The sequence below is a fragment of the Scyliorhinus torazame genome, chromosome 2 (genome assembly GCF_047496885.1).
Source record: "Scyliorhinus torazame isolate Kashiwa2021f chromosome 2, sScyTor2.1, whole genome shotgun sequence".
NCBI classification, from domain to species: Eukaryota; Metazoa; Chordata; class Chondrichthyes; order Carcharhiniformes; family Scyliorhinidae; genus Scyliorhinus; species Scyliorhinus torazame.
In genome coordinates this window covers 392,326,701-392,349,635 of record NC_092708.1, presented here as the reverse complement: position 1 = coordinate 392,349,635, position 22,935 = coordinate 392,326,701, and the positions used below count along the sequence as shown (strand labels likewise).

The following is a 22,935-nucleotide window of genomic DNA, read 5'->3' as shown; positions in this document are numbered from 1 at the left end:
GGCAAAGAAGAATCATTGCCTCCTCCCCAGGGAAAATAAAGATGGCGATAAATGCTGTCTTGCCAGTGGCCACGAATAAAGTTTGTTTTAAAAGCTTGCGATTGTGCAAAAAGAGATCTGAAATGCCACGGAAATTGCTGGAAAAACTCAGCAGGCCGGGTAGCATCTGTGTGAGAGAGAGAGAGAGACTGAGTTAACGTTTCCAGTCAATCGTCTTTCATCCCCTGAGATATCTACTGTGATGAACGGTTACTGCCTTATCATCATGTAAGGTGATGTCCCCTTTAAGACCGGGCTTGGAACCCTGGGGACACCGCCTCTGGCTCCGCCCATCTGTGAGCCGTATATAGAGGGCTGCCTCATGGGCTGTGTAGCAGTCAGCACTTTTCTCAGCTCTAACATAGTTCTTAGTCTAATAAAGCCTTCTTTACAGTTTAATCGCTAAGCTTCGTTATTGAGGGTACCTCATCTACCCTCATCGAAGTCTGGTCTCCTGAGCAGTCACCATTTGCATCATTCCACCATTGGTGGCTACCTTGGGCCCTAAACTCTGGAATTCCCTCTTTAAAACTCTCTGCTTCTCTCTCTCCACCTTTAAGACGCTCCTGACAACCAAAACTTTGAACAAACTTTTGCCCACCTGTTCTAATACCTTCTTTACGTGGCTTTTAGTGCCACATTTTGTGGAATACAAATATTCCTGCGATGTTAAAGCTGCTTCAGAGATGCAGAGCGTCGTGGCTGAGGACTGGGAAAAGTTAGAACAAGGTCAAATAGACAAATGGAAATGGGTCTACAGAGAACACTAAGAGGCGGTGAATTAGAGTATAAACAGCTGAGACCAGAGTGGCTGAGCTGCTGTCTAACCCACTGGGTATGTCCAGCATTGTCTGTCCTGAATTCGGATCTCCCCCAAACTGCAGCACCTTTGCTCTTCGTGCCGAGTATTTGACAGCCTCTGCACCTCAATCAACACAAATATCATCTCCCTTTCAGAAATAGAGACTAAGTCTCTCTCTGCCCTGGTTTAGGCCCTGTGTTGCTAGGGGAGTGTTGCCCTAGTAACTAAGTGACAAGACACATGAAGGTTTGAGAAGACGAAAACAGCGCCACATGACTGCTAGATGTAATGGTCTCTCTCTCCCCCGGAGTGGAAGGTTTATTTCGATTTTCATGTGCGTGGAGCAGCTGTTCCAAGAGCCCTGTCCAGCAGCCTCCACAAAACAGATCAGAGATATAATCCCCCTCGCCTGGTGCTGCCATTGAGGGGAGAACAGAGACTCGGAGCTGAGGAGTGTGTGAGAGAGAGAGAGAGAGAAAGAGAGAAACACAAAGAGATGAGCTCGATGAAAGGTTTCTGCTGAAAAGCCGACCGGAGAAGGAGATTTATCGGGACCAATAACTGTCAACTTTGGGAGGAGAGTGCACCTGGAGACAGCCACCATGGATCTTTCATTCATGGCCGCCCAGGTACATCACCCAAAATTTAAGTTACCTCATGGAAGAAAATATTAAATTCTTGTCGCTTTTATGTAAAAAAATGTCGGAAGATTAAGGGACAACAAAAAAAGAATGTATTCTCTTGAGGGAAAGATTGAAAGGAAAGGAATTCAGAGCCCAGTAATTAACAGAATTTGGGCATGTTTGTATTTTCACTGAATAGTTTCTCTCACTGTGAATATCAAAGAGAGTTTTTATATGGCCACATCAGACTCTGAACATGATCTGGGCACTGTTCAACATGAAGACCCATGTCTATTAATTTCTCGCTCGCTGTTAATGTGTGTGGGTATTCCTGAATCTTTCCATTTGTTATTCCCAAGCCTTCCTCTCCCGAGCCCCTCAGTGATTTTTCCACAGACCCTGGTTATGTACTCGTGCCCTGGTCAATTCTCTCTCTCCATCCCTGCTTCCCCAGGCACAAACATTCAGACCTTCTGCTGTGTTGATAATGCTGTGAATAGACCCCCTCCTTTCCTGTCCTCCCCCCTTTCCTGTCCTCCTCCCCCCCCTTTTCCTGTCCTACTCCCCCCTTTCCTGTCCCCCCCCTTTCCTGTCTTCCTCCCCTTGCTTTCGAGGGTGTTGGGGAGGGAGAAGTCCCCCCTTGACACAATGGCCGGGATTAGGCCCCTGTGAGTAAAAGAGAGGCTGTGGGGGAGGGAGCACTTTGGGGATTGACTCTGATTCGGGACACGGGGAGGCAAGTTGCATTCTCAACACACACTGCTCAACAGGTGGAGCGAGTGAAATGGACCAATGAGGCCCAGAATGTAGCAAAGCCCGTAACTGGTCAATGTGCTGCCCAATTTGGTGCTGGTGAGGAGAGGAAATCCCGGGATGTGGCTCCGGTGAGGAGGGGAAATCCCAGAATGTGATCCCGGTGAGGAGAGGAAATCACAGGATGTGGCTCCGGTGAGGAGGGGAAATCCCGGGATGTGGCTCCGGAGAGGAGTGGAAATCCCGGGATGTGGCTCCGGTAAGGAGAGGAAATCCCGGGATATGGCTCCGGTGAGGAGGGGAAATCCCAGAATGTGATCCCGGTGAGGAGAGGAAATCACGGGATGTGGCCCCGGTGAGAAGGGGCAATCCCGGGATGTGGCCCCAGTGAGAAGGGGCAATCCCGGGATGTGATCCCGGTGAGGAGTGGCAATCCCAGGATGTGGTCCCGGGATGTGGTCCTGGGATGTGGTTCCGGGATGTGGTTCCGGGATGTGGTTCCGGGATGAGGTCCCGGGATGTGGTTCCGGGACGTGGTCCCGGGATGTGGTCCCGGATGTGGTCCCGGGATGTGGTCCCGGGATGTCCCAGGATATGGTGCCGGGACGTGGTTCCGGGATGTGGTCCCGGACGTGGTCCCAGGATGTGGTCCCGGGACATGGTCCCGGGATGTGGTGCTGGGCGTGGTTCCGGGATGTGGTCCCGGGATGTGTCCCGGGATGTGGTCCAGGGATTTGGTCCCGGGTTGTGGTTCTGGGATGTGGTCCCGGGATGTGATCCCGGGACGTGGTCCCAGGATATGGCGCCAGGACGTGGTTCCAGGATGTGGTCCCGGATGTGGTCCCGGGATGTGGTCCCGGGACGTGGTCCCGGGATGTGGTGCCGGGCGTGGTTCCGGGATGTGGTTCCGGGATGTGGTCCCGGGCTGTGGTCCCGGGATGTGGTCCCCGGATGAGGTCCCGGGATGTGGTTCCGGGATGTGGTGCCGGGCGTGGTTCCGGGATGTGGTTCTGGGATGTGGTCCCGGGTTGTGGTTCCGGGATGTGGTCCCGGGATGTGGTGCCGGGCGTGGTTCCGGGATGTGGTTCCGGGATGTGGTCCCGGGATGTGGTTCTGGGATGTGGTCCCGGATGTGGTCCCGGGATGTGGTGCCGGGCGTGGTTCCGGGATGTAGTTCTGGGATGTGGTGCTGGGATGCGGTTCCGGGATGTGGTCCAGGGATGTGGTTCCGGGATGTGGTCCCGGGATGTGGTTCCGGGATGTGTTGCTGGGATGTGGTTCCGGGATGTGGTTACGGGATGTGGTTCCGGGATGTGGTCCAGGGATGTGGTTCCGGGATGTGGTTCCGGGATGTGGTTCCGGGATGTGGCCCAGGGATGTGGTTCCGGGATGTGGTCCCGGGATGTGGTTCCGGGATGTGGTCCCGGGATGTGGTCCCGGACGTGGTCCCAGGATGTGGTCCCGGGACATGGTCCCGGGATGTGGTGCTGGGCGTGGTTCCGGGATGTGGTCCCGGGATGTGTCCTGGGATGTGGTCCAGGGATTTGGTCCCGGGTTGTGGTTCTGGGATGTGGTCCCGGGATGTGATCCCGGGACGTGGTCCCAGGATATGGCGCCAGGACGTGGTTCCAGGATGTGGTCCCGGATGTGGTCCCGGGATGTGGTCCCGGGACGTGGTCCCGGGATGTGGTGCCGGGCGTGGTCCCGGGATGTGGTCCCCGGATGAGGTCCCGGGATGTGGTTCCGGGATGTGGTGCCGGGCGTGGTTCCGGGATGTGGTTCTGGGATGTGGTCCCGGGTTGTGGTTCCGGGATGTGGTCCCGGGATGTGGTGCCGGGCGTGGTTCCGGGATGTGGTTCCGGGATGTGGTCCCGGGATGTGGTTCCGGGATGTGGTCCCGGATGTGGTCCCGGGATGTGGTGCCGGGCGTGGTTCCGGGATGTAGTTCTGGGATGTGGTGCTGGGATGCGGTTCCGGGATGTGGTCCAGGGATGTGGTTCCGGGATGTGGTTACGGGATGTGGTTCCGGGATGTGATCCAGGGATGTGGTTCCGGGATGTGGTTCCGGGATGTGGTCCCGGGTTGTGGTCCCGGGATGTGGTCCCCGGATGAGGTCCCGGGATGTGGTTCCGGGATGTGGTGCCGGGCGTGGTTCCGGGATGTGGTTCTGGGATGTGGTCCCGGGTTGTGGTTCCGGGATGTGGTCCCGGGATGTGGTGCCGGGCGTGGTTCCGGGATGTGGTTCCGGGATGTGGTCCCGGGATGTGGTTCCGGGATGTGGTCCCGGATGTGGTCCCGGGATGTGGTGCCGGGCGTGGTTCCGGGATGTAGTTCTGGGATGTGGTGCTGGGATGCGGTTCCGGGATGTGGTCCAGGGATGTGGTTCCGGGATGTGGTTACGGGATGTGGTTCCGGGATGTGATCCAGGGATGTGGTTCCGGGATGTGGTTCCGGGATGTGGTCCCGGGTTGTGGTCCCGGGATGTGGTCCCCGGATGAGGTCCCGGGATGTGGTTCCGGGATGTGGTGCCGGGCGTGGTTCCGGGATGTGGTTCTGGGATGTGGTCCCGGGTTGTGGTTCCGGGATGTGGTCCCGGGATGTGGTGCCGGGCGTGGTTCCGGGATGTGGTTCCGGGATCTGGTCCCGGGATGTGGTTCCGGGATGTGGTCCCGGATGTGATCCCGGGATGTGGTGCCGGGCGTGGTTCCGGGATGTCGTTCTGGGATGTGGTGCTGGGATGCGGTTCCGGGATGTGGTCCAGGGATGTGGTTCCGGGATGTGTTGCTGGGATGTGGTTCCGGGATGTGGTTACGGGATGTGGTTCCGGGATGTGGTCCAGGGATGTGGTTCCGGGATGTGGTTCCGGGATGTGGTTCTGGGATGTGGTCCAGGGATGTGGTTCCGGGATGTGGTCCCGGGATGTGGTTCCGGGATGTGGTTCTGGGATGTGGTGCTGGGATGCAGTTCCGGGACGTGGTCCCGGGATGTGGTCCCGGGTGTGGTCCCGGGATGTGGTCCCGGGTGTGGTCCCGGGATGTGGTTCCAGGATGTGGTTCCGGGATGTGGTGCTGGGATGCGGTTCCGGGATGTGGTCCAGGGATGAGGTTCCGGGATGTGGTCCCAGGATGTGGTTCCGGGATGTGGTCCCGGGTGTGGTGCCGGGCGTGGTCCCGGGATGTGGTTTCGGGATGTGGTGCTGGGATGCGGTTCCGGGATGTGGTCCAGGGATGTGGTCCCGGGATGTGGTCCCGGGATGTGGTTCCGGGATGTGGTCCCGGGTGTGGTGCCGGGTGTGGTGCCGGGTGTGGTTCCGGGATGTGGTTCCGGGATGTGGTCCTGGGATGTGGTTCCGGGACATGGTCCCGGGACATGGTCCCGGGATGTGGTTCAGGGATGTTGTCCCCGGATGAGGTCCCGGGATGTGGTTCCGGGATGTGGTTCCGGGCGGCGCATTCGCGGGAGCGTTAGCGGCCGCTCAAGGCATCACCGCGCGTGCGCAGTAAAGGATGTCTCTTCCGCCTCCGCCATGGTGGAGGCCATGGCGAAGGCGGAAGGGAAAGAGTGCCCCCACGGCACAGGCCCGTCCGCGGATTGGTGGGCCCCGATCGCATGCCAGGCCACCGTGGGGGCACACCCCGGGGCCAGATCGCCCCGCGCCCCACCCAGGACCTCCGAGCCCGCCCGCGCTGCCTTGTCCCGCCGGTAGGAGAGGTGGTTTAATCGGCGCCGGCGGGACAGGCATTCCAGCAGCGGGACTTCGGCCCATCCGGGCCGGAGAATCGCCGGGGGATTCCCGCCCCCGCCGAATCTCCGGTGTCGGAGAATTCGGCAACCGGCGGGGGTGGGATTCACGCCAGCCCCCGGCGATTCTTCGACCTGGCAGGGGGAAATCCCGGTATGTGGCCCCGGTGAGGGGGCGCAATCCCGGGATGTGATCCCGGTGAGGAGTGGCAATCCCAGGATGTGGTCCTGGGATGTGGTCCCGGGATGTGGTTCCGGGATGTGGTTCCGGGATGTGGTTCAGGGATGAGGTCCCGGGATGTGGTTCTGGGATGTGGTTCCGGGATGTGGTTCCGGGATGTGGTTCAGGGATGAGGTCCCGGGATGTGGTACCGGGATGTGGTCCCGGGATGTGGTCCCGGATGTGGTCCCGGGATGTGGTCCCGGGATGTGGTCCCGGATGTGGTCCCAGGATGTGTTCCCAGGAGGTGATCCCGGGATGTGGTGCCGGGCGTGGTTCCGGGATGTGGTTCCGGGATGTGGTCCCGGGATGTGTCCCGGGATGTGGTCCAGGGATGTGGTCCCGGGTTGTGGTTCTGGGATGTGTCCCCGGATGTGGTCCAGCGATGTGGTCCCGGGTTGTGGTTCTGGGATGTGGTCCCGGGATGTGGTGCCGGACGTGGTTCCGGGATGTGGTGCCGGGCGTCGTTCCGGGATGTGGTTCCGGGATGTGGTCCCGGGTTGTGGTCCCGGGATGTGGTCCCCGGATGAGGTCCCGGGATGTGGTTCCAGGATGTGGTGCCGGACGTGGTTCCGGGATGTGTTTCCGGGATGTGGTCCCGGGTTGTGGTTCCGGGATGTGGTCCCGGGATGTGGTGCCGGGCGTGGTTCCGGGATGTGGTTCCGGGATGTGGTCCCGGGATGTGGTTCCGGGATGTGGTCCCGGATGTGGTCCCGGGATGTGGTGCCGGGTGTGGTTCCGGGATGTGGTCCCGGGATGTGGTTCCGGGATGTGGTCCCGGATGTGGTGCCGGGATGTGGTGCCGGGATGTAGCCCCGGGATGTAGCCCCGGGATGTGGTCCCGGGATGTGGCCCCAGTGAGAAGGGGAAATCTCGGGATGTGGCCCCGGTGAGAAGGGGAAATCCCGGTATGTGGCCCCGGTGAGGGGGCGCAATCCCGGGATGTGATCCCGGTGAGGAGTGGCAAACCCAGGATGTGGTCCCGGGATGTGGTCCCGGGATGTGGTTCCGGGATGTGGTTCCGGGATGTGATCCCGGGATGTGGTCCCGGGATGTGGTCCCGGGATGTGGTTACGGGATGTGATCCCGGGATGTGGTCCCGGGATGTGGTCCCCGGATGTGGTCCCGGGATGTGGTCCCGGGATGTGGTCCCCGGATGTGGTTATGGGATGTGGTTACGGGATGTGGTCCCGGGATGTGGTCCCAGGATGTGGTTCCGGGAAGTGGTCCCGGGATGTGGTCCCTGGATGTGGTTATGGAATGTGGTTATGGGATGTGTCCCGGGATGTGGTCCCCGGATGTGGTTATGGGATGTGGTTACGGGATGTGGTCCCGGGATGTGGTTATGGGATGTGGTTACGGGATGTGGTCCCGGGATGTGGTTACGGGATGTGGTTACGGGATGTGGTTACGGGATGTGATCCCAGGATGTGGTTATGGGATGTGGTCCCGGGATGTGGTTATGGGATGTGGTTACGGGATGTGGTCACGGGATGTGGTCCCGGGATGTGGTTACGGGATGTGGTCCCGGGATGTGGTTACGGGATGTGGTTACGGGATGTGGTCCTGGGATGTGGTTACAGGATGTGGTCCTGGGATGTGGTGACGGGATGTGGTCCCGGGATGTGGTCCCGGGATGTGGTTACGGGATGTGGTCCCGGGATGTGGTTACGGGATGTGATCCCTGGATGTGGTTATGGGTTGTGGTCCCGGGATGTGGTTACGGGATGTGGTTACGGGATGTGGTCCCGGGATGTGGTTACGGGATGTGGTCCCGGGATGTGGTTATGGGATGTGGTTACGGGATGTGGTCCCGGGATGTGGTTACGGGATGTGGTCCCGGGATGTGGTCCCGGGATGTGGTTACGGGATGTGGTCCCGGGATGTGGTTATGGGATGTGGTTACGGGATGTGGTCCCGGGATGTGGTTACGGGATGTGGTCCCGGGATGTGGTCCCGGGATGTGGTTACGGGATGTGGTCCCGGGATGTGGTCCCGGGATGTGGTCCAGGGATGTGGTCCCGGGATATGGTTACGGGATGTGGTCCCGGGATGTGGTTATGGGATGTGGTTACGGGATGTGATCCCAGGATGTGGTTCCGGGATGTGGTTACGGGATGTGGTCCCGGGATGTGGTTATGGGATGTGGTTACGGGATTTGGTTACGGGATGTGGTCCCGGGATGTGGTCCTGGGATGTGGTTACAGGATGTGGTCCCGGGATGTGGTGACGGGATGTGGTCCCGGGATGTGGTCCCGGGATGTGGTTACGGGATGTGATCCCAGGATGTGGTTACGGGATGTGGTCCCGGGATGTGGTTATGGGATGTGGTCCCGGGATGTGGTCCCGGGATGTGGTTACGGGATGTGGTCCCGGGATGTGGTCCCGGGATGTGGTCCCGGGATGTGGTTACGGGATGTGGTTACGGGATGTGGTCCTGGGATGTGGTTATGGGATGTGGTTACGGGATGTGGTTCCGGGATGTGGTTATGGGATGTGGTTACGGGATGTGATCCCAGGATGTGGTTCCGGGATGTGGTGCGGTGCCGGGATGTGACCCGGGCCAATTCCGGGTTTGCTGCAGCCTCTCCTCACTAATTGAATGGTAATGATGCTGCCTGCGGTGATGGTGGGGCTGGTGATTGCCTGGTAATGTGACGGTGGGAAGCAACTTAAACTGGTGCCAGCTCTCGAGGGAGGGAAAGCTGGCTGGGTTCCTGCCCTCGACCGTTAACTACCCCCTGCCTCTCCTGCCTCACCACCTCCACTGCACTGGAAGGTGCTCGGGCACTGATTGTGGGTGGGGAGGAGGGGGGTGGGGGGTGGGGAGGAGGGGGGCGGGGGGGGGGGGGCGGTCAGTGCCTGGTGTTGGGTGTTTGGGTGCAGCTTGAATTCTTCGTCCCTCCTCTTCGTGTGTGCTGTATGGGAATTCTGGGGGTGGGCCAGCATCAGTTAAATCGACTTCCAGACGAGCCAGGAACTTCAGGAAGAGGAAGACACAACAGTGGGAAACAGGAATGAGGAGAGTCAGAACAGTGTGCGTATCGAGCCCTATGTTGATTGGTTATTGTCTCTTTGCCTCCTGCCCAATCTCGAGATCAATCAGTTAACTTAATGCCCCTCATTATTTATTCATTGCTTCTCAACAAATGTGATAAAGTTCATATGATTGGTTTGTAATTTATTGCTTCATCAACAGATTTTTTATTTATTAATAAACATTTTATTGAGGTATTTTTGGTATAGTAACAACAACAAAATAAACAATATACATAAACCATAAACATAGTGCAAAAGCCATTATTCATCAACAGATTCAAGCAGCCTGCTGACATTTCACCTTTCTGGTTGTGGGAGCAGGCTGGTTGCTGTGGCGACTGAATGTAGGTCAGACAGGAAAGGTCGACCATTTCCTGAAGGAGGCTGGGAATGCTGGCTAGCTCCAGATTTCTGCTGTTCACATGCACTGCTATTGATGTGTGTCCATGGTGGGGGTGCCTGGGAATATCTCACCCAACCCGTGTGATCCTTGAGACCAAGGTGGACGAGGTCTACCTTGGGAGCACGAAATGAGTGATAGTCCGCCCCTTTTGCCCTGGAGATTCTACTCTGTCTGATTCAATGGACAATACAACTGGCCAGGGTGCGCAATTCAGTTTTCGCCTGCTCTGCGCTATTGTCGAAGAATGACGTTACTTCCTGACTATTTGCAGCCTATTTAACTGGAATTAGCTGTTCTCACCCCACTCCCAGTGTTGCCAACCATTGGTGCCCGAATTCCTAGAGGATTCGTTATATGACCTGCAAGTCTCCATTCCCCACCCTGTCCATGCTGACGTAATTGGTCAAGCGACACGGCCATCATTGTGATCCAACGTCGCATGGACATTTTTATCTGCTTGGCTGAATCTTCATTGTCAGTCGAATGTCCTTCCCTGCCACACATCTCTGATACTTTTATAAATGAGAACAGTAAGTGTTGGAAGAACAGCCTGAATTTTTGAATGGCGGGGAGGGTAGGGAAGGCCTGGGATGTGGGCAAAGTGGATGACCATGGTGACAGGGGAGAGACCGGGGTGGGAGGAGAGGGGATGGAGGTTTAACGGCTACCAGATCTTAAGGAAAGAGTGATCTATGTCAGAAGGGGGCTTCTGATGGAACCCCCCCCCCCCTTCCTGCCTGAAATGTCAGCCCATTCATTTTCGGGCTTCCCCACACCAGGAAAATCGTCCCACCGGCCTACAAATTAAGGCTGGACAGGAAACGGCCCTTAAGTGGCCATTGGAGCTAGGGTGGGTCCTGTCTGAGGCAACCTGAAAGACGAGCACACTTTTTAATGTTTTTTCTCAGCAGCTGGAGTGTTGGCTGCAAAACAGGCTAGGCCCCAGAGTTTCGGGTGCAGCCCCATTGGAAGTAGGGTTCCAATGTCAAGTGCTCTCTCTCAGGTTGTCACCAGAATTGGGGAATGGGGGGAGGAGGGGAAACGGGTCGATGCCATTCAGTCGACTTCCCATCACTTCCACCAGTGCCAATTCCCGGGATTGATTCAGGCAGGCCCCTGGGACCACAGGCGATTCCAAGCAGGAAGCTTCTTCTCCATTCATGGAATGTGGCAAAGCTGGTGATTATTGCCCATCCATCATTGCCCTTGAGGAGGTGGTGGGCGAACTGAGTGGCAAGCTAGGGCACTTCAGAGGGTAGTGAAGAGCCCACCGTATTTGCTGTGGGTTTGGAGTCACATGTCGGTCAGACCAGGTAAGGACGGCAGATTTCCTTCCCGAAAGGGTGTTGCACGATCAATTGAACAAAGACGAGCGTTGGATACAACTGAGGCTTCATTGCCCTAGGATGTGTGGCCTCCCACAGCAGCTGGTGAAATGGCTGCTGAATGGAGGACACGCATATTTATACTCCGCCTACTGGGCAGAGCCAGCAGGCAGGGACTACCGGCGAACCTGTAGTACAGGTCCTACCATACATCACCTAATATAGGTGCAGCAGTGGTTTATCACAAAGGGCAGGAAGTGAACTGGATGGGTCTGTATGAAAATATGATAGGTCACTCTTACTGAACTGAAGCTATCTTTTCTCGAATTATCAAATTTGCAAACATTGTAGGATTAAGCCATGAGCCAGGCCTCTGGATTACTCGTTGGACATTATCACTGTGCTACTGTACCCACTGGAACCCCTGCCAACTAGTTTTGGGTACTGTCCCCAGGCACCTTTCTGCAGTTTCACTCCCGGCTGCCATTATCCCAGGAAACTGGTTATTTGGCCCCCCCGGTCTGTGCTGGTCTTTAACCTCCAAACAAGTCTCTGGTCAACCGATTGGACCCCGGATTATCCTTCTATCCTTTTCCCAAATGCCCTTTAACCACTGGAGCTGGGAGGCAGCAAGCTGATTGGTGAGTGGGGTTTGGCACCGCCAAAAATCACAGTGACCAACTAAAGAACGGGGAACAAACTGAGAAATGGGAAAATTTCGTCACCACTCTGCGCGATAGGTGGGAGGGGATAAGGGGGGGGGGTCTGTCTTTGCATTGTCAGCAAGGGTTTCCACCAGCACAGCTTTGACCAGAGGCGGCTGCTTTTCCAGGCCAGCTGGGTGATAAGCTATCCGATCCTGCAACCAGTCATCCTCTCACCCAGGCAGGTTGAATTGTCCACCCAGCTGGTTCCTGCTGGCAAGTAGGATTTATCCTTCAGCTGCATTCAACAACTCATGACATTGGGAACTCAACTTTCAATGCATCTTGCGCCTCTTGCCTTTCTGGAACTTTGTCTCCCTTGTTACCTAATAATAATCTTTATTAGTGTCACAAGCAGGATCGCATTAACACTGCAATGAAGTTACTGTGAAAAGCCCCTCGTCACGTACGGCCTGTGGGCTTTGCTGCCCAGACCAGCATTTATTGCCCGTGTTGCCCTTGAGAAGGTGGTGAGCTGCCTTCTTGAATCGCTGCAGTCCATGTGGTGCAGGTACACCCACAGTGCTGTTAGGGAGGGAGTTCCAAGACCTTGATCCAGCGACAGTGAAGGAACGGCCGATATATTTCCCAGTCAGGGTGGTGAGTGACTTGGAGGGGAACCTCCAGGTGGGCCCCAGTCAGATGCCGAGCCTTTGGCCAAGGTTCTCCCAGAGCTGCTGCAGCTGATTGGACACAGCCTTGACATTCAGGAAGGGGTGTCAATGACATCCCAGTAACTGCAAAGCCGATTGGAGGAGTCTCAAAGGCTGCAGGGATAGGACATGATGCCGGCAAACTGTGGCACTGAGGACACCATTAATAGGACGGCGACCGCAGTGGAAAACCTGGAGCACGTTGTCTGCATCTTAAATCGTGGTGTCCAAGGTATGGGTCAGTCAGGGTTGAGGACCTCGACATCACGTCCCAGTCGCTAGGGGACCTGACCCAGGTGCAGATGGACATTGATGAGGACATCGACACCACGGTGCTGAGAATGGGGAGCCTCCAGGACAGGCAGAGCCAGATAACTCAATCCAGCTGCCCCTCCATCCCATGGAGTCACCGAGGGCCCTACTTTCACTCTCAGGGAAGAGGAAGCGCTGGAGCCCACACGGGGGCCTGACACCAAGGAGACTAAGGTGGTCTCCAGTTCTTCTGAATTCCCCCCTCCTGACACCGGCGCATCTGAAGAGCAGCAGGTAGAACAGGGTGGCACTGTGACACCTGTGACATCGGAATGTTGGCTGGGGACCCTCGCTCCAGACCCTCCAGGAGACAACCGCCAAGGGCATCAAAGCCCCTAGTGGAGCCCCTAACGCCAACAATCTCTCCCTCAATGTCAGCAAAACTAAACAGCTGGGCATTAACTTCAGGAAGCAAAGTACTGTACACACCCCTGTCAGCATCAACGGGGCCGAGGTGGAGATGGTTAGCAGTTTCAAATTCCTAGGGATGCCCATCTCCAAAAATCTGTCCTGGTCCACCCACGCCAACGCTACCACCAAGAAAAGCACAACAGCGCCTATACTTCCTCAGGAAACTAAGGAAATTCGGCATGTCCACATTAACCCTTACCAACTTTTACAGATGCACCATAGAAAGCATCCTATCGGGCTGCATCACAGCCTGGTATGACAACTGCTCGGCCCAGGACCGCAAGAAACTTCAGAGAGTCGTGAACACCGCCCAGTCCATCACACGAACCTGCCTCCCATCCATTGACTCCATCTACACCTCCCCGCTGCCTGGGGAAAGCGGGCAGCATAATCAAAGACCCCTCCCACCCGGCTTACTCACTCTTCCAACTTCTTCCATCGGGCAGGAGATACAGAAGTCTGAGAACACGCACGAACAGACTCAAAAACAGCTTCTTCCCCGCTGTTACCAGACTCCTGAACAACCCTCTTATGGACTGAGCTGATCTCTTCACACATCTTCTCTACTGAGTAGTACTGCACTCTGTATGCTTCACCCCATGCCTGTGTCGATGTGTTTAATTTGTGTATTTTATGTTTGCCCTATTATGTATTTTCTTTTCATGTACGGAATGATCTGCCTGAACTGTAGGCAGAACAATACTTTTCACTGTATCTCGGTACACGTGACAATGAACAAATCTATATCTAGGGCATGGAAAGCAACGGGCTGCCTCCACCTCTGATGCGCATCCTGGGGACACACCTAGACATAGCACTAAACCACAAAAGATCAAGAAGAGTGAGGAGCATTGAGTGGGCACTGGGGGGAGTTCACGATCTGTAGCTCGGGGGAATGGAAATCTATCATAGTGAAATGTTCACTATTAAAACAGGGCACACCTGATACATTTGAAACCTCTGTCACTTCACAGCAGGCCTGCCCGCACCCCCAACCCCTGTGCCCCCAGCTCCCTCCCCAGCCCCAAGATGTAAAGCCCCTGAGGTGGGGTGTGAGCGGCGAGTCAGACTTAATCTGAGGAGCACCAGAGCTTTCCTCAAAGCGAGTAGTCATCATTCTATCATTGTCCTGCCTTGTATAGGGACCCGCTGACAGTGCCAACACCTGCCCATCACCCCGAGGTGACATTACACAGACCCTTGGATGAAGGAGCAGGGTGGTCAGGCAAGAGGCAGTGTGATGGGGCAGGGGGGGCGGCAGTGTATGAAGCTGGGGGTGGGGGGGGGGGGGGGGTTGTTGAGTTAATGGACGCAGCCTCATCTCAGCAGAATTTGGGGACGTTGAGGATGGTCCTCCTGGCATGTCGGACCCTTGCCACCTCCTGTCCTCCATCCTCCAGCTCCTCCGCAATCTCATCCCCCAGCCCCTCATGGGTACCTCCTCCCCCTTCTCCTCCTTTGTCCAGCATGTTGTCCCGCTGCTCATCCAGATTGGGGGGGGGGGTGCACTGCAGAGCCCTGCCAGGGTGGTCAAGATATCAGAACCACATTTATAGCGGCCTGAGGCACTGCTCAATGGCAGCACGGGTGGCAACTTTGGGCTCATTGTATCGGTTCTCGGCCTCGGCCTCAGGCCTCTGCACTGGCGTCATCAGCCGTGACCTCAGCGGGTATACCTTGTCTTCCACGAGCCAACCCATCATCCTGGGGTGGTCCTCGAAGACACCGGGGATCTAAGAGTGCCCCAGGATGTAGCTGTCACGCACACTCTCAGGATCGAGGCAGACACGTGCATGATCCTTCGGTGGTGGTTGCACATGGTCTGAACATTCAGGGAGTGGAACTCCTTCCTGTTAACATCGGGCAGTCCCTGATGCCCCGGTACTCACAGGCGACATGTGGGCCATCGATCGCCCCCTGGAGCTGGGGCATCCCGGTGATGGCAGCAAATACTGCAGCTCAGGCATCTTGGTGGGCCTGGTCCAGGTTGAAGGTGATATAGTCTGATACGTGGGCATTCAGAGCATCCATCACCTCCTGAATGCACCTGTGGGCTGAAGATTGTGATATGCCACACAGGTCCCTGATTGAGCCCTGGAATAACCCAGTGGCATCGACATCTAGAGCTGCAGTGAGTTCAGGGCCACCGGGGTTGAACAGGCCGCACTGTCTCTCTGTTGAGGGGCAGTCTTCTGCAGCAAATGCTGTCTGTCAGCTCATGGGGGCCCAGTGACTCCTGTGCAGCATGGACCATCACTGGACTCCCATTCTGGCCCCCTCCTCAGCCTGATGGGCGGCCGGTTCTTCAGGGCGTGCACTGGCCCCCTGCATGCGGTGCCGCCTCCACCTGCGATGACCTTGCTGCCGTCTTTAGCATCTGCTCGACTCGGCTGTGACAACCGCAGCGAGGGGAGCCTCCGCAGAATCCACACCAGCAAACCAGGAATTGGACAAGGGAGAGAGACCGACAATCAGTTAGTTCTTCCATCCGGGACCCTCATATCTCCAAAACCACCCCCACTCTCACCAGTACTGTCCTGTCTTCTCTCAGGGAGCCATCCAGGGAACCAGTTTTGCTGGCAATCCCTCTCTGCACACTCACTCCCGGCCAGATCATGAGATCCTCGACCCCACACCTCTGCCAGCAACATTAAGGAGGTCGTGCTCAGTCGCCTCCGCTTATCCAGACATTTACCTTTTAGACGTGAGAGGGACCTCAGTACTGAATGTCATGAGAATGTCACTTTAAGAAATGTTTGACTGCTCATATTACTGCAGTGATGACAGAGTGTGGGTGGAGCTGGGCTGTCTCAGCTTTTTACTTTCGTTTTAGGCTGTTTGCTGCAGGGTGTGTTTTAGTTTCATTTTCAGTGTTGGAGCTGAAGCCAGACCAAGCAGGTGTACTGCTGTTCTCTCTGCCATCAAAAGACTATCTCTTGATCATTTGGTGAATTCAGAATTATAAATATTGTCAGAAGTGAATGTAAACCTAATGTGCTTCTGTTAAAAAGTGTTTCTTTTGTCTTCTGGATGTTGTTTGGGAAGTTATTAAGGTTTACTTAGTGTTGTATTCTTTGGGAGTTGTATTTGAATTGATGGTCGCTAAGATGTTCACTGTATGTTTTAACAGGTTAACTTGAGTTCATAGAATAAACATTGTTTTGCTTTAAAAAATACTTTTCCATTTCTGCTGTACCACACCTGTAGAGTGGGCCGTGTGCTCCCCATACCACAATCTTTAAAAAAAATAAATTATGAGTACCCAATTCATTTCCCCCCCCCCCAATTAACGGGCAATTTAGCGTGTTCAATCCACCTACCTTGCACATCTTTGGGTTGTGGGGGCGAAACCCACGCAAACACGGGGAGAATGTGCAAACTCCACACGGACAGTGACCAAGAGCCGGGGATCGATCCTGGGACCTCGGCGCCGTGAGACTGCAGTGCTAACCACTACGCCACCGTGCTTCCCTCCCATACCACAATCTATTAAAAGTTGTGGGTCAGGTGAATTCCTTATACACTTTGGGGTTCTCTAAACCCTGGCCCATAACAAATTGGGGGCTCGAGGGGGATAAAAGTCTATCTATTGGATTGGCTCAGTGAACTTAAAGACAGTGAGGGGTGAGCTTATTGTGGTTGCTTTTCAGGTGTGGTATTTCAGTTTAAGTGGGGAGTGTGTTGTGGACAATGGCTCTTTCAGAGGCTCTGACGTTTTTGGGGGTGGAGACGGTCACACGCAGTACCTTATGGACAGAGACTAAAAGCAGACTGTTAGATTTGGCAAAAACATTGCAGTTAACATTGCCTGACAAAATGCGAAAAGATGAGGTAACTATGGCGGTGGCTAAGCATTTAAAGTTGCCTGAGATACAGTTTGACTCATTGGAAATGGCAAAAATTCAGTTGCAAGTTAAACAAGTGGAACATGAGAAAGAATTAAAGCAGCTTGAATATGAGAAAGAGGAAAAAGAAAGAGAGAGAGAAAGAGATAGAGAGGAAAAAGAAAGAGAGAGAGTGGAAAAAGAAAGAGAGAGAGGGGAAAAAGAAAAGGAGAGAGAAGAAAGGAGAAAAGAAAGCCCTAGCAGAACAAAAAGAAATGAGAAAGGGAGATACAGATCAGGGAAAAAAAGAGAGTTTGAACTTCAGAAAATGGCCATGAAACATGACAGTCAGTTAAAATTGGCAGACGTAAAGGGAAACGTACAGTTGGATGATAGTGATGAGGCTAGTGAGAAAGAGCGTCATAGTCAAAGGCTTGGTGGGAATCTATTTAAATACGTCCAAGAATTGCCAAGGTTCCTGGGGACAATGGGTCTGTTCCTGTTCCTGGGGACAATGGGTCTGTTCCTGTTCCTGGGACAATGGGTCTGTTCCTGTTCTGGGGGCAATGGGTCTGATCCTGTTCCTGGGACAATGGGTCTGTTCCTGTTCCTGGGACAATGGGCCTGTTCCTGTTCCTGGGACAATGGGTCTGTTCCTGTTCCTGGGGACAATGGGTCTGTTCCTGTTCTGGGGGCAATGGGTCTGATCCTGTTCCTGGGACAATGGGTCTGTTCCTGTTCCTGGGACAATGGGTCTGTTCCTGTTCTGGGGACAATGGGTCTGTTCCTGTTCTGGGGGCAATGGGTCTGATCCTGTTCCTGGGACAATGGGTCTGTTCCTGTTCCTGGGACAATGGGCCTGTTCCTGTTCCTGGGACAATGGGTCTGTTCCTGTTCCTGGGGACAATGGGTCTGTTCCTGTTCTGGGGACAATGGGTCTGTTCCTGTTCCTGGACACAATGGGTCTGATCATGATCCTGGGACAATGGGTCTGTTCCTGTTCTGGTGACAATGGGTCTGTTCCTGTTCCTGGACTCAATGGGTCTGTTCCTGTTCCTGGGGACAATGGGTCTGTTCCTGTTCCTGGGACAATGGGTCTGTTCCTGTTCCTGGGACAATGGGTCTGTTCCTGTTCCTGGACTCAATGGGTCTGTTCCTGTTCCTGGGGACAATGGGTCTGTTCCTGTTCCTGGGACAATGGGTCTGTTCCTGTTCCTGGGGACAATGGGTCTGTTCCTGTTCCTGGGGACAATGGGTCTGTTCCTGTTCCTGGGACAATGGGTCTGTTCCTGTTCCTGGGACAATGGGTCTGTTCCTGTTCCTGGACTCAATGGGTCTGTTCCTGTTCCTGGGACAATGGGTCTGTTCCTGTTCCTGGGACAATGGGTCTGTTCCTGTTCCTGGGACAATGGGTCTGTTCCTGTTCCTGGACTTAATGGGTCTGTTTCTGTTCCTCGGACAATGGGTCTGTACCTGTTCTGGGGACAATGAGCCTGTTTCTGTTCCTGGACACAATGGGTCTGTTCCTGTTCCTGGGACAATGGGTCTGTTCCTGTTTCTGGGGACAATGGGTCTGTTCCTGTTCCTGGACACAATGGGTCTGTTTCTGTTCCTAGGACAATGGGTCAGTTTCTGTTCCTGGGGACAATGGGTCAGTTTCTGTTCCTGGGGACAATGGGTGTGGTCCTGCTCCTGGGACAATGGGTCTGTTCCTGTTCCTGGGGAAAATGGGTCTGTTCCTGTTCCTGGGGACAATGGGTCTGTTCCTGTTCTGGGGACAATGGGTCTGTTCCTGTTCCTGGACACAATTGGTCTGTTTCTGTTCTGGGGACAATGTGCCTGTTCCTGTTCCTGGGGACAATGGGTCTGTTCCTGTTCTGGGGACAATGGGTCTGTTCCTGTTCCTGGACACAATGGGTCTGTTTCTGTTCTGGGGACAATGGGTCTGTTCCTGTTCTGGGGGCAATGGGTCTGTTCCTGTTCCTGGGACAATGGGTCTGTTCCTGTTCCTGGGGACAATGGGTCTGTTCCTGGGGACAATGGGTCTGTTCCTGTTCTGGGGACAATGGGTCTGTTCCTGTTCCTGGGACAATGGGTCTGTTCCTGTTCCTGGACACAATGGGTCTGTTCCTGTTCCTGGGGACAATGGGTCTGTTCCTGTTCTGGGGACAATGGGTCTGTTCCTGTTCTGGGGACAATGGGCCAGTTCCTGTTCCTGGGACAATGGGTCTGTTCCTGTTCCTGGGACAATGGGTCTGTTCCTGTTCCTGGACTCAATGGGTCTGTTCCTGTTCCTGGGACAATGGGTCTGTTCCTGTTCCTGGGACAATGGGTCTGTTCCTGTTCCTGGACTCAATGGGTCTGTTTCTGTTCCTGGGACAATGGGTCTGTACCTGTTCTGTGGACAATGAGTCTGTTTCTGTTCCTGGACACAATGGGTCTGTTCCTGTTCCTGGGACAATGGGTCTGTTCCTGTTCTGGGGACAATGGGTCTGTTTCTGTTCCTGGACACAATGGGTCTGTTCCTGTTCCTGGGACAATGGGTCTGTTCCTGTTCTGGGGACAATGGGTCTGTTCCTGTTCCTGGGACAATGGGTCTGTTCCTGTTCCTGGGACAATGGGTCTGTTCCTGTTCCTGGACTCAATGGGTCTGTTCCTGTTCCTGGGACAATGGGTCTGTTCCTGTTCCTGGACTCAATGGGTCTGTTTCTGTTCCTGGGACAATGGGTCTGTACCTGTTCTGTGGACAATGAGTCTGTTTCTGTTCCTGGACACAATGGGTCTGTTCCTGTTCCTGGGACAATGGGTCTGTTCCTGTTCCTGGACACAATGGGTCTGCTCCAGTTCCTGGACACAATGGTTCCGTTCCTGTTCCTGAAACAATGGATCTGTTCCTGTTCTGGGGACAATGGGTCTGTTCCTGTTCCTGGACACAATGGGTCTGTTCCTGTTACTGGACACAATGGGTCTGTTCCTGTTCCTGGGACAATGGGTCTATACCTGTTCTGTGGACAATGAGTCTGTTTCTGTTCCTGGACACAATGGGTCTGTTCCTGTTCCTGGGACAATGGGTCTGTTCCTGTTCCTGGACACAATGGGTCTGTTCCAGTTCCTGGACACAATGGTTCCGTTCCTGTTCCTGAAACAATGGATCTGTTCCTGTTCCGGGGACAATGGGTCTGTTCCTGTTCTGGGGACAATGGGTCTGTTCCTGTTCCTGGGACAATGGGTCTGATCCTGTTCTGGAGACAGTGGGTCTGTTCCTGTTCTGGGGACAATGGGACTGTTCTGTTCCCGGACACAATGGGTCCGTTCCTGTTCCTGGGACAATGGATCTGTTCCTGTTCCGGGGACAATGGGCCTGTTCCTGTTCTGGGGACAATGGGTCTGTTTCTGTTCTGGGGACAATGGGTCTGTTCCTGTTCTGGGCACAATGGGTCTGTTCCTGTTCTGGGGACAATGGGTCTGTTCCTGTTCTGGGGACAATGGGTCTGTTCCTGGTCTGGGGACAATGGGTCTGTTTCTGTTCTGGGGACAATGGGTCTGTTTCTGTTCCTGGGGACAATGGGTCTGTTTCTGTTCCTGGGACAATGCGTCTGTTTCTGTTCTGGGGACAATGGGTCTGTTTCTGTTCTGGGGACAATGGGTCTGGTTCTGTTCCTGGGGACAATGGGTCTGTTCCTGTTCTGGGGACAATGGGTCTGTTTCTGTTCTGGGGACAATGGGTCTGTTTCTGTTCCTGGGGACAATGGGTCTGTTCCTGTTCCTGGGGACTATGAGCCTGTTCCTGTTCAGAGGACAATGGGTCTGTTTCTGTTCCTGGACACAATGGGTCTGTTTCTGTTCCTGGGACAATGGGTCTGTTCCTGTTCCTGGACACAATGGGTCTGTTCCTGTTCTGGGGACAATGGGTCTGTTTCTGTTCCTGGGACAATGAGTCTGTTCCTGTTCTGGGGACAATGAGTCTGTTCCTGTTCTGGGGACAATGGGTCCATTCCTGTTTTGGGGACAATGGGTATGTTCCTGTTCTGGGGACAATGGGCCTGTTCCTGTTCCTGGGACAATGGGTCTGTTCCTGTTCCTGGGAAAATGGGTCTTTTCCTGTTCTGGGGACAATGGGTCTGTTCCTGTTCTGGGGACAATGGGTCTGTTCCTGTTCCTGGGACAATGGGTCTGTTCCTGTTCCTGGGACAATGGGTCTGTTCCTGTTCCTGGACACAATGGGTCTGTTCCTGTTCCTGGGACAATGGGTCTGTTCCTGTTCCTGGACACAATGGGTCTGTTCCAGTTCCTGGACACAATGGGTCTGTTCCTGTTCCTGGGACAATGGGTCTGTTCCTGTTCCTGGACACAATGGGTCTGTTCCAGTTCCTGGACACAATGGGTCCGTTCCTGTTCCTGAAACAATGGATCTGTTCCTGTTCCGGGGACAATGGGTCTGTTCCTGTTCTGGGGACAAGGGGTCTGTTCCTGTTCCTGGGACAATGGGTCTGATCCTGTTCTGGAGACAATGGGTCTGTTCCTGTTCTGGGGACAATGGGACTGTTCTGTTCCGGGGACAATGGGTCCGTTCCTGTTCCTGGGACAATGGATCTGTTCCTGTTCCGGGGACAATGGGTCTGTTCCTGTTCTGGGGACAATGGGTCTGGTTCTGTTCTGGGGACAATGGGTCTGTTCCTGTTCTGGGGACAATGGGTCTGTTTCTGTTCTGGGGACAATGGGTCTGTTTCTGTTCTGGGGACAATGGGTCTGTTTCTGTTCTGGGGACAATGGGTCTGTTTCTGTTCCGGGGACAATGGGTCCGTTCCTGTTCCTGGGACAATGGATCTCTTCCTGTTCCGGGGACAATGGGTCTGTTCCTGTTCTGGGGACAATGGGTCTGGTTCTGTTCTGGGGACAATGGGTCTGTTCCTGTTCTGGGGACAATGGGTCTGTTTCTGTTCCGGGGACAATGGGTCTGTTCCTGTTCTGGGGACAATGGGTCAGTTTCTGTTCTGGGGACAATGGGTCTGTTTCTGTTCCTGGGGACCATAGGTCTGTTTCTGTTCTGGGGACAATGGGTCTGTTTCTGTTCTGGGGACAATGGGTCAGTTTCTGTTCTGGGGACAATGGGTCTGTTTCTGTTCCTGGGGACCATAGGTCTGTTTCTGTTCTGGGGACAATGAGTCTGTTTCTGTTCTGGGGACAATGGGTCTGTTTCTGTTCCTGGGGACAATGAGTCTGTTTCTGTTCTGGGGACAATGGGTCTGTTCCTGTTCTGGGGACAATGGGTCTGTTCCTGTTCCTGGGACAATGGGTCTGTTCCTGTTCCTGGGACAATGGGTCTGTTCCTGTTCCTGGGGACAATGGGTCTGTTTCTGTTCCTGGACACAATGGGTCTGTTCCTGTTCCTGGGGACAATGAGTCTGTTCCGGTTCTGGGGACAATGGGTCTGTTTCTGTTCTGGGGACAAGGGGTCTGTTCCTGTTCTGGGGACAATGGGTCTGTTCCTGTTCCTGGGACAATGGGTCTGTTCCTGTTCCTGGGGACAATGGGTCTGTTTCTGTTCCTGGACACAATGGGTCTGTTCCTGTTCCTGGTGACAATGAGTCTGTTCCGGTTCTGGGGACAATGGGTCTGTTTCTGTTGCTGGGACAATGAGTCTGTTCCTGTTCTGGGGACAATGAGTCTGTTCCTGTTCTGGGGACAATGAGTCTATTCCTGTTCTGGGGACAATGGGTCTGTTCCTGTTTTGGGGACAATGGGTATGTTCCTGTTCTGGGGACAAGGGGTCTGTTCCTGTTCTGGGGACAATGGGTCTGTTTCTGTTCCTGAGGACAATGAGTCTGTTCCTGTTCCTGGGGACAATGGGTCTGTTCCTGTTCCTGGGGACATTGGGTCTGTTTCTGTTCCTGGGGACAATGAGTCTGTTCCTGTTCCTGGACACAATGGGTCTGTTTCTGTTCCTGGGGACAATGGGTCTGTTTCTGTTCCTGGGGACAGTGGGTCTGTTCCTGTTCCTGGGACAATGCGTCTGTTTCTGTTCCTGGGGACAATGGGTCTGTTCCTGTTCTGGGAACAATGGGTCTGTTTCTGTTCTGGGGACA

At 54.7% G+C, this 22,935-nt stretch overlaps 1 protein-coding gene across 1 annotated transcript in view; it reads left to right on the top strand.

The window, feature by feature from the left end:
- The first annotated feature begins 913 nt into the window (after positions 1 to 913).
- LOC140405878 (uncharacterized protein C14orf132) overlaps positions 914 to 22,935 on the top strand; it is a 68,834-nt gene continuing 46,812 nt past the window's right edge. The window contains exon 1 of the mRNA XM_072494240.1: positions 914 to 1,470. Within this exon, the coding sequence (XP_072350341.1) occupies positions 1,444 to 1,470 (27 nt within the window). The 5' untranslated portion in view covers positions 914 to 1,443. The remainder of the gene's footprint in view (positions 1,471 to 22,935) is intronic.